Source organism: Psammomys obesus, unplaced genomic scaffold (genome assembly GCF_907164565.1).
Source record: "Psammomys obesus unplaced genomic scaffold, mPsaObe1.curated_primary_1811, whole genome shotgun sequence".
NCBI classification, from domain to species: domain Eukaryota; kingdom Metazoa; phylum Chordata; class Mammalia; order Rodentia; family Muridae; genus Psammomys; species Psammomys obesus.
Genome location: NW_026596125.1, coordinates 18,221,445 through 18,238,266, shown reverse-complemented (window position 1 = coordinate 18,238,266; position 16,822 = coordinate 18,221,445). Strand labels below are relative to the sequence as shown.

General features: G+C 53.2%; 1 protein-coding gene across 2 annotated transcripts in view; it reads left to right on the top strand.

The window, feature by feature from the left end:
- Hspa12a (heat shock protein family A (Hsp70) member 12A) overlaps positions 1 to 16,822 on the top strand; it is a 138,893-nt gene that overhangs the window by 96,968 nt on the left and 25,103 nt on the right. For both annotated transcript variants that reach the window (XM_055630043.1, XM_055630044.1), the window contains 3 exons: positions 11,121 to 11,206; positions 12,771 to 12,895; positions 14,576 to 14,762. In XM_055630043.1, coding sequence (XP_055486018.1) covers positions 11,121 to 11,206; positions 12,771 to 12,895; positions 14,576 to 14,762 — 398 coding nt within the window. The remainder of the gene's footprint in view (positions 1 to 11,120; positions 11,207 to 12,770; positions 12,896 to 14,575; positions 14,763 to 16,822) is intronic.

The window sequence follows — 16,822 nt, the reverse complement described above, 5'->3', positions numbered from 1 at the left end:
GTTTAGAGACCAGGCTTTCTTGTAAGAGTCAGGGAGGCTGCAGTCATGTGGCCTCCCACATTCTCCTTGGCTGTTCTGAAAGTGCCCCTGGGTGAGCGGACAGTCTGAGCAGGAAGTTGGGTCCGACAGTCTCTGTCACCCTTGGCAGACGCTCACAGTTCCCAGCACCAGCAGTTTCTCGGTAGGTTCCACCTGCCAAGTTTCTGCTTGGTATGGATTTTCATCTTTGATGGACAAACCCACAGAATCCAAACATTTACTGACCTTGTATGCTTGAGGGCGCTCTGCCTGCTCCAAGGTGTGAGCACAGGCCATTTCCTCCTCAGCAGCTGCACCAATCTGATGGTGATGATGATGAGATAAAATAACATGCAAAACTTGTGCTGGATGCTTGGCCAGCACAGCTTTAATAGGCATCTTTTACTTCATCCTCATAGTGCACAAGAAAATATATTGCCATGGTTACCCAGCCTCATTTTCTAGGCGAGTAAAATGAGATACCAAGGGGGGAAAAAAGTGTCCCACTCAAGGCCTGCATCTGGGAAGTGAACTCCCACTCAGGATTTGAACTCCCACTTTTCTAACGCTACTCTTGTACTTCTGTGACATCATTATCCCTCCCTTACCTGGATCTTTGAGTTTCGACCAATTAATAGCTTGAAAAATAAAGGCTCCTGTTGATTTCTGCAGCCCAGGAAATGCAGAGCTATGTGGCTGCCTGGGCTTGAAGCATAAATAGCTAGGACTTGCGATGCCCTGACTCCCCATGCTTTTCTGCTCACATGTGAAGTGGGGATTTTCATTCCTACCTGCGATGATTTGGATGTACTCCTCATATCTCGCATGCCAGAGCATTAGTGCCCAACACAGCAGTGTTAAAGGGTGGCTAGGAGGAGATAGGTGCTTCCAAGGACTCTCCTGGGGTGCATTAATGGTGGACCCTCAGGAGCCTGTTAGTGCTCACAGGGTGAGCGCTTGATAAAGGGTTGTGCTACCTCTGCCTTTCTGCTCTCTGCCTTGCGATGGCACAGCAAGGAGGCCCTGCACCCACCGCAGGCCTCTCAGCCTTTGACTTCCAGCTTCTGGAACTTGTTCTAGTTTTATCTCTGTTGCTGTCATAAACACCAATGACCAAAGCAAAGTCCCAGGTGACAGGCATGTGTGTGTGTGTGTGTGTGGGCCCAGGCCCATCTGTCAGGGGTAGTACGTGCCACAGTGGGTCGGGCCCTCCCATACCAGGCAACAGTCATGACAGTTCCCGTCTGACCTGGGCGAGTCTCTACAGAGACTCCCTTTTCCTCGGTGGCCCTGGCTGCGTCAACTTGACAGTAAACACTAACCAGGGCTGGTGCTCAAGGAAGCAAATACCTGCAGGTAGAATGTGGCAGTGGGGATGGGAGCAGGAGGAACCAGGCGGCGGCTGTGGGGAGAGATGGAGGGAGTCTGGGAGGAAGGACTCCTATTAGCCAGGGGTGCGGATCCTGAACCGGCCATTTCTACAGCTGGCGAGGCTCCCAACAGTGGGCTGGGGCACCAACCTGGCCACAGAACCTGCTATCTACAATCTGCCCTGCCTGCAAGACATGCTGAAACGATGGTGCCACAGGCCTTGTGGGAGTGGCCAACTCATGAGTGGTCCAACTTGAGACCCACCACACGAGAGGGCGCGCACACCTCACACTGCCAGGAACTAGAGCCAGGACAGCCTGGAGACCCAGGATAGAGCCAAACACAACTGGAGAGAAAAAGAGTTGATGAAATGATTCCTGAGGATACTCTGCTATGCTCAGAGATGGGTGCCTAGCCCGGCTGTCACCAGAAGTGTCCTCCAGCAGCTGATGGGAGCAGATGCAGAACTCACAGCAAACACCAGGTGGAGCCAGGGGAGCCCTGCAGAGGAAGGATTGCAGGAGCCAGAGGGGTCGGGACACCAGGAGAACAGGGCCCACAGGGCTCACAGGGGCTCGCAGAGACGAAGTGACAAGTGTGGACCCTGAGATAATCCCCTGCATGTACCTTAAGGTAGTGTAGCCTGGTGTTCTCGGAATGGGGTGGGAGGGTGTCTCTGACTCTTTTGCCTGCACTTGGGACCCTTTTTCTCCTACTGGATTGCCTTGTGCAGCCTTGACAGGAGGGTTTGTGCCCAGTCTTATTGGATCGTGTTAGGCTGTGGTCAGTGGATGTGTCCTGAGAGGTCTGCTTGTTTTTTTTTTTTTTTTTTTTTTTTTTTAGGAAAACAGAGGAGAAAACTGGGAGTAGATGGAAGGAGGGGAAACCATGGTTGGGGTATAATGTGTAAGAGGAGAATAAAGGTTAAAAAGAATGAGTGTGTGAGTAGGACAATGCCTGTCTCGTGGTTTTAGCAATATGAGACCTGAAAGCAGATGTAATGCCAGGTTAGTGCAAGGCTTGGGGTCAGAGAACTCCAAGTCGCTGCACAGCGCCCAGACCTCCGAGGCTTCATTTTCCTCATCCTTACACTAGAAATCATAATAGTATCTAAGGCAACTTTGTGAGGTAGGGCTTTGTGCGTTTTAGCCACAAAGTGCTCAGCTTGCATGGAGTGTTTGTTCAGTGAAAACGTCTCCAGTAGGTTTCAGGGCTAAAACACTTCCAATAGTTTCTAGATGATAACTCAAGTTATCATCTAGAAATGGGTGGAAGGGTCCTGGAGTTGCAGGTTGCAGGCCATCATCAAGGGAAGCCACAGCAGGGCTTCCAGGCAGGAACCTGGAGCAGGAACTGAAGCAGACGCCATGGAGGGTGCTGCTCATTGGCTTGCTCCTCGGGCCTTGCTCTGCTGCTCTCTTACAGGACTCAGGACCACCTGCCAGGGAGGGAGCCCGCTCAGAGTGGACTTCACTCCCCATATCAATACTTAATTAAGAAAATGCCCTACAAGACCAAGCTGATGTGGGCAATTCCTCAATTAAGGCTTCTTCCTCCTAGATGACCCAAGTTTGTGTCAAGCTGACAAACCCAACCAGGACAAAGATAACCCTAGAATCTGATCCTTCTGCCTCTACATCCCGAGCGCTGTGCTCACAGCTGGGCCCTCTACCAGCTGGGCCAGTCTGGGCCACACCCTCCCATGTGATTTTGATCCTATTCCTAGTCACTGTTTCAGCTGTGAATATTCGAGGGTGCCTCCCTAAAGGGCATGTTTTGTTTGTTTGTTTGTTTGTTTGCTTTTTAAAGGATTTTACAACTCCACTGGGAATAATTAATCCTTAACATTGCCACTATCGGGTCAATGTTTACATTTCTTGTCTTCTCACAGCTTAGAATGTTTGATGAGCCTGTAGAAGTCCTCAGGTTTCAATTCCTGTGGTTTGTGTTTTGAGTCCCTTTGAAGCTGTAGCAGTTGGTCCCCAGGACAGTCAGGCTCTGGGAACTCCCTGTGGGTTCACACTTAGTGCCTCAGCCCTGTTGGAGGATGAGGGGTGCCCTCCAGGGGGCGCTAATGCTCACCGGAGTGAGAACCCAGCCCCTCACCTTTTCCTTGTGGTTGTTTCTCATAGGAAACTGGTTTAGCACTTCCTGAACGCTGTCAGTGCGTCACCAAGCATAGCCTCTTCTGACACCCAAACAAAAGGAGCTGGAGGTAGGGTTGTCTTGCCAAAGAAGCTAGGACACTTCTGTGCAGAGGAACCTACCAGGCAAAGTGTTCTGGGGCCCGTGGGCCACCCGTGGCCAGGCATGGGGGCCCAGGAGGCTGTAGATGGGGGCTGGTGGCCTTGAGGTGCCAGAGTTTCCTCAGCCTAACAGCAGTGAGAAAGTGGGGGAATCTCTGCTTTGACCAGACAGCGCTGGCTGCAAGGTGAGTGTGGCTTGCACTGGGCAGACCCAAGAAGGATTCACGATCAAGGCCCAGAGTGTCCGGAACAAACGTGCTAGTAACGTTGTTAGAAATGGGAATATCGAGGCTTGGAGATAGACTGAGAGAGAGTGGAGGACCTTCCTTGTCTGGGAATGACAGTTCCTCTGGCAGAAGGGGTGTCTGAGGAGCCAGGCTTGGCTGGCTGATTGAGAGTTGCTCCCACATTTTAGCGGCAGCCTAACACACTGACCAAGAACCGGAGCCTCAGTCGGTCAAGTCCTCATGGTCCTCCAAGTCTGTGGGTCTGGAGAACAGTCACCAGGTTCCCTCGTGTGCACATGTGAGCATCCATCCATGCATCTGCTTTACCTTCTCTCCCTGCCACCATGAAATGTCTCGAGGAAAGCAGCTTGAGGAAAAGGCTTTCTTCCGGCTCAGCATTCAGGACAGCCTACCATGGTGGGGAACCAGGCAGCAGGAACCAGAAGCATCTGGTCGGATTGTGTCCAGGCAGGAAGCAGAGGCTGACGGTGAATGCTGCTTGATCACCTCCATTTCTCCACACATTCCAGGGTCTCGGCCAGGGCATGCTGCCACCACAGAGAGGCAGGTCTTTCCACCTCAGTCTGAGCAGTCAGAATCACAGCCGTCAGGCATGTCTAGGGATCCTAGATTCTATCAAGCTGACAGTTAAGACCAGCCATCATCCACTTACACACACACACACACACACACACACACACACACACACACACACACTCACCTATCCATTCTTCACCTATCTATTCATCCACTCACCTATCCATCCAGCTATGCAACTGACCAGCGTTCACAGCTGTGTGATATGTCAGGAGCTGGGGAATCGGACAGGAAGCGAGACTTGACCTCAGTCTACGGAGCACAGTCCACGAGTAGACCTCCGCATGCATGGTGCCAGTGGCTGGGGGACGCGTGGCTACTGAGTCTAATGTCTACAAGCTGTGGGTGCACAAGGCATTCGCTCACTGCTAGCAGCAGCTGCCTGGCCACGCAGAGGCACACGTTGAAGGCCTAGGAACCAGGGTTTGAACCTGGGCACATGAGAAGAAAATGTAGTGCCCAGCTGAGCCCCTATGGGGACCCTCACTGTTCTTGGTCCCGTCTCATCTCTCCGGCTGTCTGGAAAGCAGGAAGGGTCACTCGGAGATGCAGCCCATTGTCACAGCCCCCATCCTGTCCCTATCGGAAATTCTGGTTTCAACCGCAGAAAGCTCATTTCCATGATTATGATGGAGCATTTTTTTACACTCAGCATTCTGTAGTGGGAGGATCTCGCTGCTCATGCTAATAAAATTTCCATTTACTCTGGACATCAACCATGGCAATTAAAAAAAAAAAAACCCATCAATTATTTACTGAGATGGACCTTCAGCTTGGGTATAATGCTTTTAGTTCAGCTAGCCATGAGGCCTGTTCCAGGGCAATAAAAGAGTTTTTATCCTCCTTCCCGAAGACATTTCCAGTAACCTACCCTTGCCCTTGAGCAGATCGGTTTTCTAAGATGACATTGCCAGGAGGATGTTTAGGGGAGAAAGGGCAGGCTTCTTCACAGAGGCTGTGATTTAGGCAACTAACTGTCAGCCCAGGAAGGAAGAAATGGAAAATGTATATATTGCATTTTTAAACTTCTAAGACCTTAAAAAAAAAAAACACGTGTCTTTGGACAGGACTGTTTATTTAATAGATACATAAATCTGAAAGGCAGCAAAGAGCTCTCAGAGAGAGAAAGAGCCTGTGTTGAGACACCTGTCACGTTTGACATGAGTATGAGGCTCCGCAGTGTGAGGCCAGCCTCAGACTCTGTCTTCATCTTTAAAAGCTGTTTATGGCATGAGATTGATTTTTCTGTATTTCAGACAGCCATTTGCTGACTAATGTCTCCCACAGAGACAAGGCCAACAGGCCAGCTTATGAGTTACAACTCCTTTTGCAAGGCTTTATGTATTTATATATATATTTATTTATTTTTATTTTAAGAATGTCTGCTCTGATTAAAGCCATTAGAGCTGGGAGCAAATAAAATGTGACCTATTTTTACGTGCCTTGCATTTTATAGCTGGAACCAGATGAAGCCTACATTTTAATTCTTAGGCCATGGGGATTAAGCTGCTCCCCTCTGGCAGGCTTCAGCTGCAAGTAGTCCTGTAGCAGGAGACTTACTGGTTCAGTATATTTTTATTAGTTTATCTTTTACTTTGCTGTGTAAATACTTTAATTTTCTGTACCCTTCTGTGCTGAAAATGTTCCTTTAACAAGTGACTTGGCTGAAGAATGTATGTGAGGGTTCCCGGCTTAAGAGTGAACAAACATCCTTGTCAGCTTTTTTTTTTTTTTACTAAACAATTTTTTAAGATCACCTACACCATAATTGTACAAGACCGAGGTGATAATAATCATCTAAAACATGGGCTGAGACTACAGCTCAGTGGTAGAGCACTATTGGGGTTTGTGAGGCTCTGGGTTCAGTTCTTATCCTCACAAAAATCTGTCTAAAACTAATGATGAAGAAAACTTGAGGACTGAATTTCCATTCACTAGGAAGCTCTGGGGTCACTTTCCCTCAGCCCTGCCAGGCTTCTGCAGTTGGTGATTTCATCTTTGAAATGGTCCCTGTCTTTCTGACTCCTGCACCTAAAACTGTATATCCTCCTACTGTCCCCACCAAGGCTCCTGGGAGACAGTGGGACCCGGAAGAAGAGAAGCATGCTGGGAGGAAGTGAGGTCATGGGCTGTGTCTCTGAAGGAGACACTGAGATCCTGTCCTTTCTCTAAACCCGTGTGTGTGTGTGTGTGTGTGTGTGTGTGTGTGTGTGTGTGTGTGTTTATCCGTGTGTCTGTCCGTGTGTGTGTGTCTGTTTTTCTCTCTCTCTGTCTGTGTGTTTCTCGCTCTCTTTGTTTGTCTCTGTGTGTGTTTCTGTACGCCTGTGTTTCCTGGCCCAGCGGAGGTATGTGAGCTTCCTCCACTGTGTGTCCCCACCATGACTGCTCACCACAGCCCAAAGCAACAGGGCCAGCCCTGAGTCAAACCTTAGAGACGCAAGTCAAAGCAAACCTTTCCTCCTTTTCAGATGACGAGCTCAGGTATTCTGTCCCAGCGACAGAAAGCTAATCCACCCGTGACGTTATGCACCAGGCTTAGATGGTTCCTGTGTGACCTAGTGCAGACACTGGGGTCTAGATTCCCCCAGTTCCTGGGATTTTCAGCTTTGCCCTCAGCCCCCTTCCTCATTAGGCATTCCCCTCTAATCTACAGCTGCGTCTTCCTTCTCCGCATCTACAGCTGAGCCTACATTTCCTTTCCTTCCAAGCCCCCCAGTAGGAAACTTCCTGGAGGCCGAGCTTTCGGTGTCAAGCTTATTTGTGTCAGAGTTTGTGTCCAGCGGAGATGTCATAGGTCAGCAGTAGGAACTAAGGGCACCTGGCATTTCCTTTGCAGATGACTTGTGTCTAAGAGACGGGCAGAGAAGCACTCTTGTCCCCTACACCTGCAGCCTCTCACAGACCAGGTCTCGTCAGTCATCTTTCATCTATCAGGAAATATTTAACAATCCATTGTCCTTGTGTGTGTGTTTGGTTATCGTTACCGGTATTCAGCTTGAAAGAGGTCAGCCCTGGCTGGGACCACCAGCGCACCGGAACTGAGCTTCGCCCTGTTACTCTCAGGGAACACAGTAGGCTATCTTCCACTTCCCCGTGACACTTTGGAAATTGTTTTTGCACGGATGTGTGAAGATGCTGCCATTCCACCCATCTACGCAGATCTATGAAATCTGCACATGCAGCTGGTTTTAATTTCTGCTGGCAGAGGTCTGTGGAGCTCCACTCCCGGAGGCCTGGAGAGGGCTCATGCCGCCTCCCCATCGCTGATTCTTGCTCTCAGTGTGCTCTGGTGTCCCCCGACCTCTCCCATCATTGATTCCTTCTCTCAGTACACTCTGGTATTCCCCGAGGTCCCCATGGCTGATTCTTGCCTTCAGCGTGCTCTGGCGTCCCCCCAGCTCTCCCATCACTGATTCTTTCCCTCAGCATGCTCTAGTGACCCCGAGGTCCCGAGGTATGAATATGTTCGAGGCACACTCAACCTGTGCTGTTCTGCCTGTCAGTGGGTGAACAGAGACAGGCCTGGGAAGGCCTGAGTGACAGGGTAATTAGTGCTAGGCAACAGCGAGGCATATGCATCGTCTGTGCGAGCTTGTTTGCTAATTGCCAACACCAGATTTTCTGCGCAATTAGATGTTTGGTGTCTTCCAAGACCTTCTGTGCAAATGTGGACACAGGGCCTCAGGCCTTCAAGGTAGCAGGTGGAGAGAGCATGGCTCCTGGGCGGATGGTGGCTCTCCCGAGGTTGCCCCAGGGACTTTGTATAGGACGGAACCATCATCAACGAAGGAGTGCCTGGCTCAGCCCCAGCAAGGACACACAGAATCCTTGGCGTTTATTAAAAGAGGTTCCTGGTGCTCAGACATGAACAACACTGCGGTGTCCAGCAGGCTAGCTGAGGAGTCACCTCCTTCTTCAGGAGCAGTGGGATGGCAGGCCAGGTGGCATACACCTGCGCTCAGGGAGGCAGAGGCAGGCGGATCTCTGTGAGTTTTGAGGCCAGCCTAGTCTAAGAAGTGAGTCTAGGACAGCGAAGGCTACACAGAGAAACCCTGTCTCAAAAAAACAAAAAAACAAAACAAACAAACAAACAAAAAAACAAGAAAAAGGAAACAAAAGGACAGAATGTGGGTACTGATGGGAACAGGAAATGTGTTCGCCGATAATCAAGGTGAGCTGTGGTTTTAGAGAAGGCCTTAGGCACTCCATCCAGGCTGCCACCTGCGGAGGGCCTTGACCACCTGACCCTGAGGAGCACCACCAGCCCGAGGAGCATGTTTAATGAGCACTTTTTCCTGTGATAGAGTGCACACGGCACCGCTAGTGGAGCGGCCTGGCCTGGGTTGGTGGCGTGTGTGTCACAATCCTCGCTGATTATTCCCGAAGCTCTCTATTGCCCTGGGCAGGAACTCACCTCTCATCCACTTTCTGTCCCTTCGGTTTCCTCTCCTGATCGTGTACAGGTGAAATTACTGAGCACATACGCTTTCACGCCCAGCTCATTTGCATAGCGTTGTGGCTCGTTGATATTATGGCGTGTGTAGGAACGTCAGGCCCTTTGTACGCCGCTGTGCTGTGCCCAGTGCTAGTCCCTGGTGTTGGGGGACAACGCTTGCCTTCTCACCTCTCTGCTCATGGTCACCCGGGCTTGTGTCCACCTGTGGTTACTGTGAGTCCTGTTGCAGTGAGCCATCACAGACAAGTCTCTGCGAGTCTGTCCTCAAGGCTCTAGTAGCTACATGGCTGGATCATAGTTATTCTGTATATGACATTTCAAGGAGCAGCCAAACCAACCGTTTTCCCTAGCAGCTGCCTCATTTACATTCTCACCAGCAAAGTGCCAGAGTTCCAATTTCTGTACTTGTTTTTCTTTCCTTTTAAATTAAGATTATAGTCATCCTGTGGGGGAAGTAGCATCTCACTTTAGTTTTTGGTGGCCGGTTGGCTTTGAACTTACAGAGATTGATGGGCTTCTGCCTCCCAGGTGCTCTCATTGTAGTTTTGACCTGCATTTCCCTGGTGGCTAATGAAGTTGACCATACTGTCCTAAACTCACTGAGCCTTCTGGGAAAGAGAAAGGCCATGAGCCCAGGTAGGAAGTGACTTGCAGGTATGAGACTTCCCATTCTGTCTTTCATGATCCATTCCACTGCTCAGCCTGTGCGGGAGCCACTGGAGTGATGCCTTTGAATTCCCACCAAGTAGAAAAGATCATTCTGCCAGAGCCTGGGATGAGCACAAAGTGGTTTACCAGATGGAGCTATTCCTTCTCCCCCGAGGGGAGAGTCTTTCCCAGACAGAGCCTGCCCCCCGAGTGCCCACACTGAATTCAGCTGCTACTGAAGTAGAGGGTACTCAGAGCAGCGCCTGGTCCCTGCTATGGGTGGGTGCAGCACCTGGCTGCCGCCTCCCTGATTGGTTGGCAGCTTCTGGCAGCCATCTTTGCTTGGTTGCTTTGGGGCCCTGCCAGCCATGGGCAATGGCCATGAGGGTGATATGGAACCTGTAAGCGCTGACCAGGGTCAGGGTGCCCTGTCCTTCGGAGCCCCTGAGGCTGCTGCAGAACAAATGTCTGTACTTGAATCATTGCAGCAGGACCAGCAGTGGCATGAGATTCATGGCACTTGGTCATTGGTCCATCTTCAGTTTGACCTAGTGTCCCTATGGGGACCTGTCCCAGGGCCAGGGAAGCTAACCCAGTGGCTGTTGGCTTCCAGTCTCTTCCTCCTGAATGCAGGAAACCTCTTGCGTCCCTGAAGACACGAGGTCATGTGCTTTGAGGGTTTCATGTTAGAGAGGGGCAGGTGATGGTCTAGCCTCCGGATGCTGTCCCTGGGAGCTGCTCTTATGCCCCATGTTCCGTAGGCAAGAGTTCCCTGGGGCAGGGGTGTCCCCTGCAGCTTTGGGACCCCAGGGCTGTGGACGCTTCTCCAGAGGAGCACTGGCCCCTCTCTGGTGCTGTTGCAGTAACTCCTTCCAGGGAGGCGTGAACAGCCCGTCTCTCTGCCTCTCAGTTAAGACGTCCCGGTGACTGTGATTGCTTCAAGGACGAGGTGGGGGTAGTGACAGAGTACGGGTGTGGGGTCCCCTCACTGGAACATCTTTACCAAGCATGTGGACGATGGCTTTCCTGGCCACCAGAGGCGCCCTTCCATTAATGGTCCCCAGACTGTGTGCTCCAGCACTTCCCCAGACCCCAAGGCCATTGTGGCTGGGGCAGAATGGCCTGCAAAGGCTGGGGTCTCTGGGGATGGTCCTGGGGGCCCCTTGTTCTATGAGGGGGAGCTAACAGTCCACACCCCACAGGGTGGGCCCCGGCGAGCAGCCACAGCTGCTCTGATGAGGTGCATCACTGCTTTCCTCAGAGGACCACGCTCCACCACAGATGACTCGGGTGCTCTGATGCTCAAGTGCTTGGAGTCTGCACTGCCGAGCACTTGGCCAGGAGCTGAGCCCTCTGGCACAGAGCAGCATCTCCTGCCTAAGGGAGGAGGCATAGTGACAGTCCTGTGGTCACTCAGAAAAGAGGGGTGCTGCCTTCCCTGCTCGGCGGGACAGCAGCCTCTCCCTGTGTGGAGGGCAAAGCCTCCCAGGCTCCCTCCCTGCTCTCTGGGCTGGCCCGTGTTCCCCTCAAGAAACTAATTTCTGTCTTTCCTTTCAGAACCGGCTCCCACATCTGCGTATTCCTCCCCAGCCCGGAGTCTCGGGGACACAGGGATAACACCTCTGTCCCCCTCCCATATCTTGGTAAGTAATGCATGTGAGTGTACATGTGCCTGTGGTGGCTGCCTGTGCAGCTGTGTGTGAGCGTGTGTGTGTGTGTGTGTGTGAGCGTGTGTGTGTGTGTGTGTGAGCGTGTGTGTGTGTGTGTGTGTGTGTGTGTGTGTGTGTGTGTGTGTGGTGGCTGCGTGTGCAGCTGTGTGAGCATGTGTGTGTGTGTGTGAGCGTGTGCAGGTGTGTGAGCGTGTGTGTGTGTGTGTGTGTGTGGTGGCTGCGTGTGCAGGTGTGTGAGCATGTGTGTGTGTGTGTGTGTGTGTGTGTGTGTGAGCGTGTGTGTGTGTGTGTGTGTGTGTGTGGTGGCTGCGTGTGCTTTCTGCAGCCCTTCACACCCCCTCGTTGCGTGCACGTTGTTGCGGTAGAAGCATGTACACTTGGGTTTCCCCACCCCAGGCCTGGAGGCTCCCTGAGGTGTGGCTGGCAGTGGCTGAGGCCAGCCTGGACGGTGGTGTGAGCGCGCGGTCTCGGCCCTTGAGAGGCAGCGTGTCCTACCTACGGAGGCAGAGAAATGGAGTGAAGCAGCAAACCACAGGGCTGTGCCCTCGGAGATGCTCTCCGTGGTCCAGACCCCGTGGCCCGGGAATGGCCCCTCGGTCCTCTTGAGCGACAGGAGCAGTCCTGTGGTCCTGCGGGCCTGTGGTCCTGGGCCAGGCTCAAGCACAGGACAGGTGGGGTGCAGCCCAAGGAAGGTAGCTTTGCATTAGCTGTCCACAGCCACGAAGGCTCTGGTGAGGAGCACAGGGAGCCCGGCTCCTTAGGTGTGCTGGCTCGCTTTCGTCTGTCCCGGAGCCCTCTCCTGTCACCTGGAAGGCCTGCAGTGGCCGGCTTACATCTGGCAGTGCTAGTACAAAATTTGCCGCTTTATCATTTGCACTTCTTCGGGGGTTAAAAGAGAAGAGAAGGAAAGGGGCTGCATTTCGCTTCAGAGAGAAGATAAGCTTGAACACTTGAAGTGGCCTCACAGATAAGGATCGGCCTAGGCCACGGGGCCCAGGGCCGGAGGTCATGTGACAGGTGTGTGCGCTCAGAGTCCATGCCTGGACGTGTCCATGTAAGGTCCGCACGGCAGCGGGGGAGGAGGCACGGTGAGTGCCCTGTGTGGTGCCGGGTTCTGCCAGGACTCGGGAACTGGAGGAGCAGAGGTTGTGTCTACACCAGCAGACCCTCTGCTGAGGCTCTGCCCCCTCGTAGCTTTTAGCCGCTAGCTGTGTGCTCAGCAGATGAAGGGAAGCATCTTAAGGTGGCACCCTCAGCCAGCTGACCTGACCCCTGCTGGGGCCGCCTTCCTGCCCCTCCAGGCCGCTCAGGGTGGAGGCCAGCCTGCGTGAGCCAGGGCTATGAGCCAGGATAGTGCGCCAGGGTAGTGAGCCAGTGAGTAGGAGTAGTGAGCCCGGGTGGAGAGTGAACCAGGGCAGTGAGTGACCCAGGTTGGTGAGCCCAGGTAGCCTGCCTGCCGGGAATGCCAAACTGGGGGGGGGGTGGAGGCTCTTCCCAAGGGTGAGGCCTGGCACCCACACTCCCCATGCTCTTGTAGAACGACACAGACCCGGTCTCGGAGCAGCAGGCGTTTCTTGTGGTGGTGGCCATAGACTTCGGCACCACGTCCAGCGGCTATGCCTACAGCTTTACCAAGGAGCCCGAGTGCATCCATGTGATGAGGTAAGTGCTGAGATGGGGCGTCACACCTGTGTGGGGCCACTCGCGGGGTGGTCTGGGAGCCGGGAAGAGCCATCTGGGCCCAGGTTCCTCCTGACATCTGCCTGCAGGTTCCCGTCAGCCATCGCTGTGGCTCGTCCACAGGCAGGCTGGGAGCGCTGTGCAGTGCAGCTGAACCTCAGCCAGGTCACTTCCCGGCTCTGGCCCGGGTGAGAGGGGCCCCGTGCAATATCTGTAACAGACGCCACCCGAGGGCCAGCTTGGTGACTTCCTGTGCGATTCTGGGCAGTCCTGAACCTGCGACACCTCTGTTTCCTCACCTCTGAGGTGGGGATAAAGACAGGATCGGCCTCATGGGCTGTTTGTGCAAATTTAATGAGGCATTTTCTGGGCTAAGTCAGCACACGTGAAAAACGTAAGCAGGAAGGTGCCCGCTCGGGCCGTGTGGAAACACCAGGCCACTGGGAGAGCAGGGGCGGGGCCTCACCCTGGTGACCCCGGGTTGCCCTCAGTGCCTGGCCCGCGTCAGTGGGGACACCGGCCTTTCCTGTCCAGTCTTCAGGCATCCTCCCACAGTTCCGGAGACTCAGGACTTGTGACTTTTCCCAACTAGGGGATGATTTTAAGATCTCCGAAGCCATCGTAGGGACTCACAGCAAGTGTGCATGGCCTGGCGTGTCCAGCCTGCAGCAGCTGCCGTGGCCACACTTGGCCTCAGATAGCTCTGAGTGCGGCCCGGCACAAAATCAAAGCCTCGCTTAACACTTGAAGAGGTGTTTGCTTTCGTTCTCCGCAACTCCACTGCGGGTTCCTTGAGTGTGCGCTTTGTAAAGGACACCGCCATTGGCAGTGTCAAACGTCACACGTGCTCCACGAAACTCAGCCTCCTCTTGAGAGCCAGGGGTGGCTCAGCCCGAGGCTGCCTCATCAAGAGGGTCTGGGGAGGCTCCCTGGGTAAAGGGCTTCCTGGGCGGGTGTGAGGGCGTGAGTTCAGGTCCCAGCACCCATGTAAAAGCCAGGCACAGCCCTGAGGTGTGGTTCCAAACCCCAGAGCCCACTGGCCAGCCCCGGAGTGTGACTGGTGAGTGTCTTGTTCAGTAAGAGACACTCTCAAAATACAAGGTGGGAACAATTAAGAAAAATGTCAGTGTTAACCTCTGGCCTATGTACATATGTGTGTGCGTGCGTTCTCATGCACACTCACTCAGCAACCGTATACACCACACAAATGAAAAATGAATAATGGGAAGCCAGTTTTGCTCTTAAAAACATAAAATATTTATTTTTATTCACTAATGATGTGAAGGCTGGGACAATGCACATGCCAAGGTGCCTGTGTGCTGCAGGGAGCATGTGGAGGTCAGAGGGCAACTCGCAAGAGTCCGCTCTCTCTCCCCGTCACACGAGTCCCAGCAGGGAGGGAAGTCAGGTCATCAGGCTTGGTGGAAGCCCCTTTACTGGCTGAGCCCTCTCACTAGCTCACTAGCTCACTAATCGGCCCTCACGCTGCAAGGCCCCCAGAGCTGTGTACACATTGTGTAGCAGTTAGAGAAACAGAAAACTCCAGCCAGGAAGAACACCTGCCTTTCCCAGTGACACACACACATAGTAGGTACTCAGCAGTGCTATGATGACTCGGCTGGGTTCTCACACTCCTGTAACCTTGCTCTCCCTTGGTGACAGGAGGTGGGAGGGCGGTGACCCTGGCGTCTCCAACCAGAAGACCCCGACAACCATCCTGCTGACGCCAGAGAGGAGGTTCCACAGCTTTGGGTATGCTGCCAGGGACTTCTACCATGACCTGGACCCCAACGAGGCCAAGCAGTGGCTGTACTTGGAGAAGTTCAAGATGAAACTCCACACCACAGGGGTGAGCTGGCCTGCCTGGGGAGCTCAGCACCCTCCCCCCCCGGGGTCCCCCGTCCATTCGTGGGCTCACAGGCCCTCCCGGCATGTTGCGGTATTCAGTTGTTTGTCTGTGAAGCTGGCAGGCCAGGGAGCCTCCCAGCTGTGATGAGGGTGTGGGGTGTCACAGGCGTGGGGTGCCGCCCCCTTGCTGCCCGAGCTGTTGTTGGGAAACCTTCTATCCACTGAGATCAACTTGTGGCTGAAGACCTGAGCAGTGGGTCAGGGCTGTGGCAGTTAACTGATGGGTTTAGATGTGATAGCAGCCACGCCGCCCCCGTGTGTGGCGCAAGAAGCTAAAAGCAAGTGGAAGTCATTAGAGGCAGAATGCAGATGGGTGGCCTCGCGTCTAAAACCCTGAGCAAGCCAGCATTCTGCTAGGTGTCCTGTCAAACAGGCATGTCCCCCCAAAGCTGCCCGGGGAAGGTAGGAGCTGGATGAAGACCGTAGGTTCTGGGCCACATGCCTAGGGTTTCAGTTCCACCCCTGATTCCTCCAAGACACGCAGTCCAAGCCAGTGACCCGGCCATACCTCACTGTACTTTCCGTTCTAAAAATGTACTCATTATTTATTTATTTTGATAGTTTTTATTGATTCTTTGTGACTTGCACCCCATGCACCCCAATCCCACTCATTTTCCAGTCCTTCCATATCTGCCCGCCACCCTTCTGACTTCCCTAGCCCAAACACCATCTCGCCACAAAGCTGTGGTGTGTAACAGTGTGTCACACAATCTACCCTCTTGCTCAAACGGCTTTACTTGCACGTGTTCATTGCAGAGAGTCATTGGTCTGTTTCGAGGCCTCTGGCTTCTGCTACACTATCAGTACTGGGCCTCACCAAGACTCCTTGTGGGTATCCTGCTGTTGCCCTGAGTCACAGAGGTCTTGCAGCTTTGGTCTGCAGGACTGACCCCTATGGCTCCAGTGGCTCATAGGTGGGCTAGGTATTGGAAAGGACAAAGTGTGTTAGCAGAGTTGGTCAGCCGCCAGCTCTCCCTCACTGCCCTGGTGAGGATCAGGGCCAGCTGTCCCTCACTGCCTAGGTAAGGATCAGGGCCAGCTGTCCCTCACTGCCCTGGTGAGGGACAGGGCCAGCTGTCCCTCACTGCCTAGGTAAGGATCAGGGCCAGCTGTCCCTCACTGCCTAGGTAAGGATCAGGGCCAGCTGTCCCTTACTGCCTAGGTAAGGATCAGGGCCAGCTGTCCCTCACTGCCCTGGTGAGGGACAGGGCCAGCTCTCCCTCACTACCCAGGTGAGGATCAGGGCCAGCCCTCCCTCACTGCCCAGACGAAGGACAGGGCCAGCTTCTGAGCCTGTGTCACCAGGGTCAACATTTTAAAAATGGAGACAATTACAGCATCTTATTCACTAGGAGAGTGAAAGAATCAAAGTGATGGAAATACACGATGCTCCCAGAGGAGGGAGAGTTCTGGTCAGATAGCAGCTGTGTCAGCCATCGAAGGGTCTACAGAGGTAGCAGGAGAGCCAACGCTGGCACCTAGCCTTCAGGCTCCAGTCTTATATGAGGCTGCTTTCTGTACCATAGATCAGCTCTGACTGGAAAGGACTCGCCCTCTTTCTCCTGATAGGACTTCATGCCAATTGTCAGGATTTGGCAATGGATACACAGAGCTTCTCAGGACTCAGCTGCCTCCCTGACCTTAGAATCCAGAAGCTGAGCATCTTTGCTGGGCACCAGGGGAAGAGGGTGCTGGCTGGAAGCAGAGCACATGAGCGGATGGTGCAGGATATAACCCAGGATTCCACAAGGACCCATTAGTAACTCGTGGCCCTGCCTCAAAATGAAGGCAAAAGCCTGGTTATCTAGCTTGCATTAGTGTGATGCCCACTGATTAATTTGTCCCTGACACTAATAAGCAGGTTAGTCCAGGGGCTCCCTTCCATTCTCCACCTGTCCTTCCCCCCAGGGATCCTGTTTATCATTTTTCGATGACCTCTTTCACCCACCATCTGGCCTCTGCACAGTATCCTCTATGGGAGAACCGGTACAGCAGCTGCTT